General features: G+C 48.3%; 2 protein-coding genes across 2 annotated transcripts in view; one reads left to right on the top strand and one right to left on the bottom strand.

Moving 5' to 3' along the window:
• The window catches only part of LOC113806464 (follistatin-related protein 5), a gene marked incomplete in the record, with an annotated part of 531,805 nt that overhangs the window by 114,649 nt on the left and 404,656 nt on the right, over positions 1 to 12,500 (top strand).
• LOC113802430 (putative proline-rich protein 21) overlaps positions 3,253 to 12,500 on the bottom strand; it is a 22,272-nt gene continuing 13,024 nt past the window's right edge. Inside the window, exons 3-4 of the mRNA XM_070114908.1 lie at positions 12,196 to 12,500; positions 3,253 to 3,657 (exon numbers count right to left, since the gene is read on the bottom strand). The exon at positions 12,196 to 12,500 is cut by the window's right edge and continues 557 nt beyond it. Of these exons, the coding sequence (XP_069971009.1) occupies positions 3,253 to 3,657; positions 12,196 to 12,500 (710 nt within the window). The remainder of the gene's footprint in view (positions 3,658 to 12,195) is intronic.

Here is a 12,500-nt window from a genome sequence, read left to right as displayed (position 1 = left end):
GAAGAATGAAAGGAGGTTGGTAAGGGAAGAATGAAGGAGGTGGTAAGGGAAGAATGAAGGAGGGTGGTAAGGGAAGAATGAAGGAGGTGGTAAAGGGAAGAATGAAGGAGGGTGGTAAGGAAGAATGAAGGAGGGTGGTAGGGAAGAATGAAGGGTGGTAAGGGAAGAATGAAGGAGGGTGGTAGGGAAGAAATGAAGGAGGGTAAGGGAAGAATGAAGGAAGTGGTAAGGAAAAATGAAGGAGAGGTGGTAAGGGAAGAATGAAGGAGGGTGGTAAGGGAAGAAAAAGAGGGTGGTAGGGAAGAATGAAGGAGGGTGGTAAGGGAAGAATGAAGGAGGGGTGGTAAGGGAAGAATGAAGGAGGGTGGTAAGGAAGAATGAAGGAGGGTGGTAAAGGAAGAATGAAGGAGGTGGTAAGGGAAAGACTTTCAAGAAGGAGGGTGGTAAGGGAAGAATGAAGGAGGGTGGGAAGAAGAGGGGGTAAGGGAAGAATGAAGGAGGGTGGTAAGGGAAGAATGAAGGAGGGTGGTAAGGAAGAATGAAAGGAGGGTGGTAGGGAAGAATGAAGGAGGGTGGTAAGGGAAGAAAAAGAGGTGGTAAGAGAAGAATGAGGGTGGTAAGGGAAGAATGAAGGAGAGTGTGGAAGGGAAGAATGGATGGAGAGAGAGAGAGAAAAAGAGAGAGAGAGAGAGAGAGAGAGAGAGAGAGAGAGAGAGAGAGAGAGAGAAGAGAGAGAGAGAGAGAGAGAGAGAGAGAGAGAGAGAAAGAAAGAAGAGGAAGGGGGAGGGAGGCAGTACAAAACAGGGAAAGGAGTAAAGGGATGAAGGAATAAGGTAGGGAATGGGAAGAAAGGGAGGGAGGGAGGGAGGGATCAGAAGGAGAGGAAGGGGAAGAAGCTGTAGAAGGAAGGATAGGAGGAAGGGATGAAGGAAGGAAGCGAAGAAATATGAAGGAAGTAAGGAAGGTGGAAATATAGAAGGAAGGGAAGGAAGAGAAGGAGAAATAGAGAAAGTGAATGAAGGAAATAATGAAAGGAAGAAGAGAAAGAAGATCAGGCGGAAAAGATGGGGGAGATGGGATGGAGAGCGAAAGAAGGTATGAAAGAGAGAACCAATAACTGAGAGAGGAGGAAGGAAGGGCGAATGAAATCGAAAGAGAGAGGAAGTAGGAAGAACTACAAGGGAAGTATCTTAAAAAATGGATAATTAAGGATCAAAAGATGAGTGAAAAGAGAGAAAAAATACATAAAAGTGGGCAAACGAACTACGAAAGAGGGACGAAAGGTAGACGTAGATTATACAAGGCATTAAAAAAGTGAAATAAAAAGAGAAAAAAAATCAAAAGAGGAAAATTCAAAGGAATGTAAGAGATAGAAAGATAAATAAAGAAGAGAACAGACATGTAGTTAAGTCGGATGAGAGGAGGGGCTGCCTTGGTGGGGGTTTGGGGGAGGAGGGGGGGAGGGAAGAGAGGTTTAAGAAGACCTACAAATTCATCTCCCTCTCTCTCTCTCTCTCTCTCTCTCTCTCTCTCTCTCTCTCTCTCTCTCTCTCTCTCTCTCTCTCTCTCTCTCCTCCCTCCCTCCCCTCCCTCCCTCCTCTCCCTCCCTCTCTTTTCTCTCTCTCTCTCTCTCTCTCTCTCTCTCTCTCTCTCCCTCTCTCTCCCTCCCTCCCTCCCTCCCTCCCTCCCTCCCTCCCTCTCTCTCTCTCTCTCTCTCTCTCTCTCTCTCTCTCTCTCTATGAAAGTTTGTGCGGCGGGACTTGACTTCCCCAGGTCAGCAAATTTTAAAGTTGATTTATTTCTGCTGTAACATCTTTTATCCAATTTCCCCCTCCGCCCCTCCCCTATTTTTTAGATGTGTTTTTTTTTATTTACTTTTTTCTGTTTCTTTTTATATAATTTTATGTATTTTTTGTTCATGTTTTTCTACTCTTATCCTATTCGTTTTTATTTATTTATTCTTGGTCTTTCCTTTGTTCTCGTTTTTATCAAGTTTTTCTTATCCCTCCTCACCCTACTAAACAATGCTGAAATATATTTTTGTAGGAAATGGAAAACAATGTCACATTTTTTTCGTCCTTCTCTCTCTCCCTCTGTTCAGCCCTCCCTCCTCTCCTCCTTCCCGCCCTATATTCTTGCCTTTCCCCCTCCCTCCCTCTCTCCCTAGCTCCCTCCCTTCCCTCCACTTCCTCCTACAACCTCCCCTTCATCCCTCTTTCCCTTTCTCCTACAGCCACTCCCCCATTCCTCTCCCTTTTTCTCCCCTTCCGTTTCCTTAGACCTCGCTGGAAATGCCCATTTCGGCTACATGTAACTTCACTTAGGACGCCTCCATCTAGCCCCTACTTTTGTCGCCCACTTCCTCCTAATCAGCACAATTCACACCCTTTTGTAATTTCAAATGGAGACAAGCGTGTAAGGCTGAAAGGGGGAGGGAATGGAGAAAGAAAAAGAATATATACATAGGTATATAGTCAGGTGGGCACAGTGGAGAGAGAGAGAGAGAGGGAGAGAGAGAGAGAGAGAGAGAGAGAGAGAGAGAGAGAGAGAGAGAGAGAGAGAGAGAGAGGTTGTGGAGAGAGAGAGGCTGTTAATGGAGAGGAGAGACTGGGAAAGACCGGACAAGGGAAAGGGAGAGGGAGAGACAGAGCCAGAGACAAAGGCGGAGGGAGGGAGAGGAAGAGAGAGAAGGAGAGAAAGAGATACCGAGAGAGGGAGAGGAAGAGGGATAGAGAGAGGGAGAGAGAGTGTGTGTGAGAGTGAGAGGGTGGGGAGGGGAGTGAGTGGGAAAGAAAAAAAGAGGGAAGAAAAAAGAAAGAAAAGACAAAGGTTAATCTTTCTTTACCTCTTGTTGGTTCGCTTTCTCCCTCATTCCACTGAACTTCTTTACCACATTCCACGATTCTACTTCCCTTCCATTCCACTCTACTCTCCCCATCTTCATTCTCCTTCCCATGTTCCTACCCCAACTCCTTCCTTCCTCCTTCTCCCTCCTCTCCCAACGCCCTTCTCCCCCTTCCCCTACTACCACCCCACTCCTGTGCCGCACACATACCTGACCTCTTCCTCTCCCTCTCCCCTCCCCATCCTTATTCTTTCCTCCCCCCACCCCCTTCCTCTTTCCCCTCCCCCTTCCTTCTTCCCCTCCCCCTCTCCCTATCCATATCCCCATCCTCCTTCCCCTCTCCCTATCCATATCCCCATCCACCTTCCCCTCTCCCTCTCCCTCTCCCAGTCACCCATTGCTTGGGATCACATAACACTCCTAAAGAGCTCTTTAGCACCGCACTTGGTGGCCAGCTTCACCTCAATTCCTTCCCTCTTGTAGAACTGGGTCGGTGATTCCGGCAGAAAGAGAGACAGGGACAAAATGGGGGAAGGGATGGAAAGAAATGGAGGCAAAAGTGATAATTGCAGGAGGAGAATCAGGAACAAGTGGTAATGGCCATTAATGGCATTGGAGGGCGGAATGAAGGAGGAAGTAGTAGTGGTGGAGGTGGCGATGATGGTGGTGGTGGTGGTGGTGGTGGTGGTGGTGGTGGTGGTGGTGGTGGTGGTGGATGTTGGTGAAGCAGGAAAGTGGTGGTGGTGGTGGTGGTGGAAGGGAGGAGCGTTGGGGGTGGGAGTCGAAGGTGGAGATGGAATTTTAGGTAGCGACTGGTGGAGGGAGAAACAGAAGTTTAGGTGGAAAGTGAGGTGGGGATTGTGGAGGGGAGAGAGGGGGAAGGAGAAGCAGGAGAAAAAAGTAACAAGAAAATGTATAAAAAGAAGAACAAATAAAAACATTTAACGAGAAACGTTCCGAAACATTTCACAATTATTTAATTTCTAGTTTTCTTTTGGGTACATTTGAACGATTATGCATTTTTTATCGTTGGATTAACTCATGATGATGACATTTAGTATTTGGGCTGTACTTGTTATGACTATTCTAGAGTTATTTTTCTGATTAACTCTAAAGGGCTAACAATTTAGTTTCGATTGAAGTTAAAGTAAATCGCTAGTTTCAACTTGTTAGGTCCATTCCGGTTATTTTTGCTTGTTATACATATTTCTTCGAGAAAGGACAAAGATAACTAAGAAAAAAGTGATAGCGTCATTTTTTGGCGGAGGATAAGATTTTGATTTTGCCTTAACATAATATTGTTATTTTCTGAATATTATTCTGCCTCTACTATGAGAAAAAAAATGTTACTACTTGTTATTTTCCATCTACCTAACTACTAACCTGCCTGCCTGTCTCCCTATCTACTTACCTACCCACTTACTTACCTACATACATACATACCTACATGCATAAATACATACATACATACATACATACATACTTACCTACCTACCTACCTACCTACCTACCTACCTACCTACCTACCTACCTACTACATCCATACATCCATACCTATCTGTGTACCTCTTTGTATGTATGTGTATGTATCTGTGTGTGTGCGTATGCGAATGTGAACACACACACACACACACACACACACACACACACACACACACACACACACACACACACACACACACACACACACACACACACATAAACACACACAAACACACGCATATACATATAGACACACAATTTTTATGAGTAATGGTAACCGTGCGTGCTCCGAGAGAGGATGAACCGTAAAACAAATCTGCAAAAATGGCGGCCAGAATCGGCGCCATGCCCAGCTCCCACGCCCGGCAAATCATTCCCAAAACAAAAGGGGAATAAAAGAGTGCTATTGCCTAATGATACTAGAATATTGCATGCAACGTTGCGAACTTAGCGGCGCGTGCATCATCGACTTAATGCAGGATTAATTAGACATGATACAATAATTGAGGGATTATGCCGAATCATTGATTGGCTGGCTTACGCATTGTCCATTAAGTAAATCATGGCGTGGAGTCATGAATTCGTTGCTTAGGTGTGTTTTTGTTGGTTTTGTTGTTGGTGGTGGTTTTGTGTTATACGTCTATATTTTCGGTTTCTTTTTTTGCCTACTCTCTCTCTCTCTCTCTCTCTCTCTCTCTCTCTCTCTCTCTCTCTCTCTCTCTCTCTCTCTCTCTCTCTCTCTCTCTCTCTCTCTCTCTCTCTCTCTCTCTCTATCATTTTTCTTCCTCCCCCTACTCCTGCTCGTCGCCGCCATCTTTCTCTCTCCCTGTTTCTCCTCCTCCTCTTTCTTTTTCTTTTCTTCTTTCTTTTCTTCTTCCTTCCTCCTCTCCCTCCTCCCTCCCTCCTCCTCCTCCTCCTCCTCCTCCTCCTCCTCCTCCTCCTCCTCCTCCTCCTCCTCCTCCTCCTCCCCACTCTCCCTCCTCCTCCTCCTCCATCTCCTCACCTCCTCCTCTTCCTCCTCTTCCTCCCTCCCCTCCCTCCCCCTCTCCCTCCCTCTCTCCTCCTCCCTCCCCTCCACCACCCCCATCCTCTTCCTTTTCCTCATCCATTTTCTTCACTATCTCATATATATTTTTTCTAACTGGGTTTTCTCTTTGTTTGCAGGTAAACGACGTCTGAACCCGCGCTCAGCTGTTGGGAAGCAGGACGCGAAGAGGAGGAAGCGAGAGACAAGGCAAGGGAAAAACAGGCAAATGAAAGAGAAAGAGAGGAGAGGGAGTGAGGGCTGGAGAGGGAGAAGGAGAGAGAGAGAGCGGGTGTGGGGAAGAAAGAGGGAGAGGGAGAGAAAGAAGGAAGGGGTAACGAGTCATAAGTAAAGGTAAAGGCAAAGGTATAGGTAAAGGGAAAGGGAAAGGGAAAGGGAAAGGAAAAGAGAAAGAAAGGTAGAGAGAAAGAAAGAAAAAAGCGAAAAGAAAAAGGGTAAGAGAGAGAGAAAGAAAGAAAGGAAGATAAAAAACGAAAAGGAAAAGGGTAAGAGAGAGGGAGAAAAGAGGGACGAGGGAAGTGGTAGATGGTAAGTGGTAAATGGGAAGAGGGAAGACGAAGAGAAAGAGAAAGAAAATAGGAGAAGAGGAAGAAGGAAGAGAGAGAGCGAGCGAGCGAGTGAGCATGGAGCATGTGTTACTCAGGTGAAATCGGACACGGAGTTTCTGGGGGGCTTCTGTGGGTCCATCTCTTCCTCCCCTTCCTCCTCTCCTCTCAACGGCCCTTCCTGCCATTTCCTTCTTTCGCTCCCCTCTCTTACTCTTAGTCCTTTCCATTATTCTCGTCATCCTTCTTACTTTTTCCTTTTATTCACTTCCTTTTCTCTCCGCTCCCCTCTCCTCTTCTTCGCAGTTTCTCTCCCTTCCTCCCCTACTTCCTTTTCCCTCGTTCTCAGCCTTCCTTCCTCTTCCTTCTTCCCACGTTTCCTTGTTAAGCTTCACCCCTCCCGCTCATCCCCCACCTCCCTATCCATCCCCTCACTGCCACTACTCCCTCACTTCCCTCCTTCCTCCCTCCACCCCTAACCCCCCCTCCTCCAACCCGCCCATACCTAACTTTCCATCCACCCCCACTCCTCCCTTTATCTTCTCTCCCATCTTCCCACCTCTTCTTCCGCTCTCCTCCCTTTCACCCGTCCCCTACCTCCTCTGCCACTCGCCCTTACTCCCACCGCACCTCCACCCTCCATACCCCTCGTCTCCTGCCACCCCCTACCCCTTTCCCCTTCGTATGCCAGCCCCCTCTGAAACGCACTCTTCCTCCCTCCACTCTGCCCTCACTCCACCCTCCTAACCCTCTCCTCCCACTTTCTCCCCCATCTCCCACCCTCCCTCCCCTAATCCTACCCCCACCCATCCTGCTCCTTTATCCCCAACCATCCTGTCCATTTTCCACCTCCTCCCTCCCTGATGCTAGCCTGAAACCCTCTCTTCCTCTTTCACTCACCCCCCACTCCACCTGACCCCTCCACTCCTCAGTACCGCTTCCGCTTTCCTACTACCCACTAAACCCTTCCTTACCATTTCCACCTCCTTTCCCCACGCACCCCACTCTTTACCTTACACCCCTTACCCCAGCTCTCCCCGATTCCAGCCCGAACCCCCCTCCTCTTCCACTCTCCCCCATATCCCACCTCCTCTTCCTCTCTCCCCCATCCCCCACCTCCTCTCCCACCCTCTTACCTCCCTTACCCCCTCCCATCCTCCACCTCCCCTCCCACTCCTTACCTTACCCCTTGCCCGCCCGACCCCCCTCCCCGATCCCAGCCCGTGAGCGTCTGCCTCCTTGAGATAGGGCCTTACATAATAGCCGCGTCGGAGGATCTTGTTTCGGGAGGAGATCCGTTTGGAATGGTTAAATGATTCCGAGAGATGGAGTGACGGGGAACAGGAAGTGGAGGAGGAGAGGAGGAGGAGGTAGGGGTGGACGAGGAACAGGAAGTGGAGGAGGGGAGAAGGAGGAGGAGGGGGTTGAGGTGGAGGTAGAGGAGGAACAGGAAATGGAGAGAAGGAGGAGGGTTTGGAGGTGGAGGTAGGGGTAGAGGAGGAACAGGAAATAGAGGGAGAGAGACGGAGGAGGAGGGGGTTGGGGTTGAGGAGGAACAGGAAGTGCAGGGAAGGAGAGAAGGAGGAGGAGGGGTTGATAGAGGAGGGAAGGAGAATGAGGTGGTTGAAGTGAAGGTGGAAATAGAGGAGTAGCAGAAAGTAGTGGAAGGAAAGAGGATGAAGTTGTTGAGATGGAAAAGAAAGAGCAGGTGGAATAGGGAACAGATATGTAGTGGTTGAAGAGCAAGTGGAGAAGGAGAAGAGGATAAAACGGGAAAGGTGGATGAGAAAATGGAAGTGGAGGAGGGAAGGAGGATGACTTGGAAGAGCAAGGCGGAAAAGTGGTTAAAGGGGAGGACGAGAATGAACAGGAATTGCGGAAGAGAGGGAGGAAATGATAGAGTGAAAAAATAAATTGGTGGAGGAAGTATTTGGCAGAAAAAGGGATAGTAAACAAGCAATTCAGAGAAATTACGAAAAGAAAAGACAAACAGTAAGAGAATAAGAAATATTAATCGCAATAGAAAAAAAAGCGAAAATACTTCCAAAGAAAAAAAGGAAAAAGAAAAAGAAATACTAAACGCAATAGAATAAAAAAAGAAAATACTCCCAAATAAAAACAGGAAAAGAAAAGAAAACAATAAACAAACAATACTTTTATCGAATGGTCGTCTGGGCAGAACTGTTGCATAAATGACTCGATTCGTCAAGTCACATTCTTCGAAGGGGATTATCCGATTGCGTAAGGCGTGGCTCACATTTCTTGAGATTTTGTCAAGCTTGTGTGTGTTTTTAGGGGATTTATATATGTGTGTGCGTATGTGTATGTGTGTCTGTGTTTGTGTGCGTGTATGTGTGTTTGTGTGCGTGTGTGTGTGTTTGTGTGCGTGTGTGTGCGTGTGCGTGTGCGTGTGTGTGTGTGTGTGTGTGTGTGTATGTGTATGTGTATGTGTGTGCGTGTGTGTGTGAGTATGTGTGTGTGTGAGTATGTGTGTGTGCGTGTGTGCGCGTGCGTGTTTGTGTGTGTGTGTGTCTTTGTGTGTGTATTTTTTTTCGTTTTATCCTTTCTTTGGTGGGGCAGGGTAAGGACGAGCATGATGTAGAAGAGGGAGAAAAGGAAGGAGAAGGAGAAGGCGAAGGGAAGGAGGAATAACAGTGAACGAGTAAGAGAAGGAAGAAGGGTGGACGAGGATGAGGAAGGAAGGGAAAAATGCTGGTAAAGGTGATGTTGATTTAAGCCAGAAGGAATTGGATACACACACACACACACACACACACACACACACACACACACACACACACACACACACACACACACACACACAAAAGGGTGAGCGAGAGCGAGAGAGAGAGCGAGAGAAAGAGCGAGAGAGAGCGAGAGCGAGAGAGAGCGAGAGCGAGAGAGAGCGAGAGCGAGAGCGAGAGCGAGAGAGAGCGAGAGCGAGAGCGAGAGAGAAGCGAAACAAACAGAGAACGATGAGAGCGAAGAGAAGAAACGGAGAAAGAGAGAGCAGAAAACGAGAGCAGAAACAGAGAAACAAACAAGAAAACAGAGCGAGAGCGAGAGAAAGCGAGAGCGAGAACAAGCAAAAGCGAAGAAACAGAGCAAGAAGAAACGAGAAGCGAGAGAGAACGAAAGCGAAAAAGAGAAAGAGAGCGAGAGACCGAGAGCGAGAGAGACACGAGACAGAAAGACCGAAGCAAGAGCGACCGACAAACGAGAGAGAGAGAGAGAGAGAGAGAGAGCGAGAGAGACCGAGAGCGAGAGAGACCGAGAGCGAGAGAGACCGAGAGCGAGAGAGACCGAGAGCGAGAGAGACCGAGAGCGAGAGAGACCGAGAGCGAGAGAGACCGAGAGCGAGAGAGACCGAGAGCGAGAGAGACCGAGAGCGAGCGAGAGAGAGCGAGAGCGAGAGCGAGAGCGAGAGCGAGAGCGAGAGCGAGAGCGAGAGCGAGAGCGAGAGCGAGAGAGAGAGCGAGAGAGAGAACGAGAGAGAGAGCGAGAGAGAGCGAGAGAGAGCGAGAGAGAGAGCGAGCGAGAGAGAGAGAGAGAGAGCGAGCGAGAGAGAGAGAGAGCAAGAGAGAGAGAGCGAGAGCGAGAGAGAGAGAGAGCGAGAGAGAGGGAACGAGCGAGAGAGAGAGAGCGAGCAAGAGAGCGAGAGAGAGAGAGCGAGCAAGAGAGCGAGAGAGAGAGAGTGAGCGAGACCCTCCCCCTCCCCAGCGCACCGCACACACCAAAGACCGACTATATCAAATAACGCCCCTAAACGCACCAAAACAAGCTGTTGCAAGATCCGCGCAACCCGACACCTCCCTGCTCCCAACCCCCGCCTTGACTAAGGCTTCTGCTCCCCCTCCCTTCCCTTCACCTCCCCTCCTCCTCCTCCCCTATATCCTCCCTCTCCAACCCTCTCTCGTGTACTGCCTCGTCTTTTCCTCCCTTCCCCTCACCTCCAAGTCCTCCCTCCTCCCTCTCCCCCACATATCACCATCATTCCTTCCACCTCCTCCCCACCCTTTTCTGTCCCTTACCTCCCACCCTCTCCCCATCCCCTGCCTTCTATCCCCTCCCTATCCCCCACGTTCAACCCCCTTCCACGACCTTCCCTACATAGTATACTCTCACCCCCATCCCATCCTTTTATGTACGCCCTTCCCCCCATCACCCCCTCCACGCTCCATTTAAGGTCATCGGCAGCCTTCTAAAGGCCTCAAGTAATATCTCCTTTTGTCAGAACGACCGTACTGTACATTTTTTCTTTTTTCTTTTTTGGTTATGCGGGTTTTATTTTTTGTTGTATTTCTGTTTTTTTTATTTTTTATTAGTAATTAGTGTCTTTTTTATCTTTTATTTCATTTTTGTCGCGTGGTTCGGGGATAGAAGAAGGTAAAACGTTTTCTTGAAAAGGTCAAAGTGGAACGCATCCAGGGAAATAAAAACAGTGGTATTGAGGAAATTAAGAAGGATGCAGGGAAAGTATGAAAACAAGTTTATCAGAGTTACAAAAAGGAGGGAGTAAATAGGTCAAGAAAATGAAAATAACAGGGGGAGGGAAGGGGTGAAAAAGAAAATGAACGGGGAGAAAACTGGAGGAAGTCAAAGTCAAGAAAAAAGAGAATGAACAAGAACAAGAGAAATTCATACACACGAAATGAAGTTATGAAACTGTCGAGGAAAAAAAAGAGAATAAAAGATTAGAAAATGACCCGAGGATAAAAAAAAGAAAAAAAATAAGAGTTGATATTGTTAAGCGAAGACTCGGGGTCAGAGGAAAGCTAATATCAAAGAATTGAAAAGGAGAAGAGTAGAGTGAAGATTCTCCTTTTTTTCTTTTTAATATTTGGATAAGAATTTCAAATCGGGTTCTTCAAAGGAACAGCAGAGAGGGCTTAGGGAAGAGTCTTCTAAAGAATTTCAATACTCCGAGCGATTAGTACATAAAAGAGAATCTCGTAAAAAAGGAAAATAAAAAAAAATATGTGGGGGAGAGGGATAGGGAGAGGCAGAGGGAGAATGAGAGGGAGAGAGATGGATGGAAGGGGGTAGAAGGAGGAGAAGAGGGGTAGAGGAGAGGAAGAGGGGGTAGAAATGGGGGTAGACAAGAGGAAGAGGGCGTAGGAGGAGGGGAGAGGAATAGAAGGAGGGGGAGAAGGCTAGAGTAGAGGAAGAGGGGGTAGAAATAAGGGTAGAGGAGAGGAAGAGGGGGTAGGAAGGGGAGAGGGGTAGAAGGAGGAGAAGGGTACAGGAGAGAAAGAGGGGTTAGAAGGATGGGGAGAGGGCTAGAGCAGAGGAAGAGGGGGTAGTTGGAGGGGAAAAGGGTTGGAAGATGTAGAGGGGGTAGGAGGGGAGAGGGGTGGATGGACGGGAAGAAGCAGACGGGATCGTGTCTGAGGGAAGGTAAGGGGAAGGGGACAGGTACAGGGGTAGTGAGTAAGGGGATTAATAGATAGAAGAGGGTGAAGAGGGAGAATGAGAGGGGGAAGGGAAGGGGATAGAAAGTAAAAGCAGAAAGTAGGGAGATGAGGGTCGTGGGAAGGGGGGGGCCAGATAGGGTAGTGAATTGGGGTAGTTGGGGAATCAGATGAGGTCGGATAGAGTGGGAGGAGGGGAGGGGAGAGTAGCAGGCAGAGGGAGAGCCAGATGGGGTATGGGGTGGGGGCCAGAGGGGGGGAGGGCGTAGGAGGAGATGAGGAGGTAAACGAAAAATAGATTACCGGAGCATGTTCTTGAGATTTTTATTACCTGGAGTTTTACCTTTTTTAAAGGAGAAAACGGAATGAAGTGGAATTTTGCATTAGATACTCTTTTTTTTATAAGATTATATGTTTTTGTTATTTAGGAGTTGATATAGTCATTATTTATCCAGATAGGAAGAATATATAAGTCTCAAGAGATAGGATAAACTGGATAGGAAGAAATGGAAACGAGAGACTGACAGCCAGCCAGCCAGACAGACAGACAGACAGACAGACAGACAGACAGACAGACAGACAGACAGACAGACAGACAGACAGAAAGATTGACAAACAGACGGAAAAAAAGCAATAAAAGTTTGCGAAATGTTTTCCATCTCTCCCTCTCCCTGCATCCCTCCCCTTCCCCCCCTCCCCCATTTTTAAAATAGCGGCGGGAGGGAGTTCCCATTCAATTAGTTTATGCAAATTTTCCGCGGGAATTGTAAATACCTGTTGAGAATTATGAATAAATGTAGGGGAGCGCTGTTATTGTTAATTGATGGACTTATTATGGGTTTGATTCGTGTTGTCAGAGGAACTCGCCGTTAAGTGACTCGTCGGGCCGCGTCCCCCGAATCTGCATGCTTTATGGGCGCTTGCATTTTTGGGCGGGAAGCACGGACGCGCGGGCACGGCTGCAGGGGGATGGACTGGGAGGTACGGACGCAGGGGCACGGCTGCAGGGGCATAGACTGAGAGGTACGGACGCAGGGGCACGGCTGCAGGGGCATGGACTGAGAGGTACGGACGCAGGGGCACGGCTGAAGGGGGATGAACTGGGAGGTACGGACGCAGGGGCACGGCTGCAGGGGGATGGACTGAGAGGTACGGACGCAGGGGGATGGACT

The sequence above is a fragment of the Penaeus vannamei genome, chromosome 36 (genome assembly GCF_042767895.1).
Source record: "Penaeus vannamei isolate JL-2024 chromosome 36, ASM4276789v1, whole genome shotgun sequence".
In the NCBI taxonomy this organism is placed as follows: Eukaryota; Metazoa; Arthropoda; class Malacostraca; order Decapoda; family Penaeidae; genus Penaeus; species Penaeus vannamei.
Note: the sequence above shows the minus strand (reverse complement) of the source record. Positions and strands in the feature narration are given on the sequence as shown.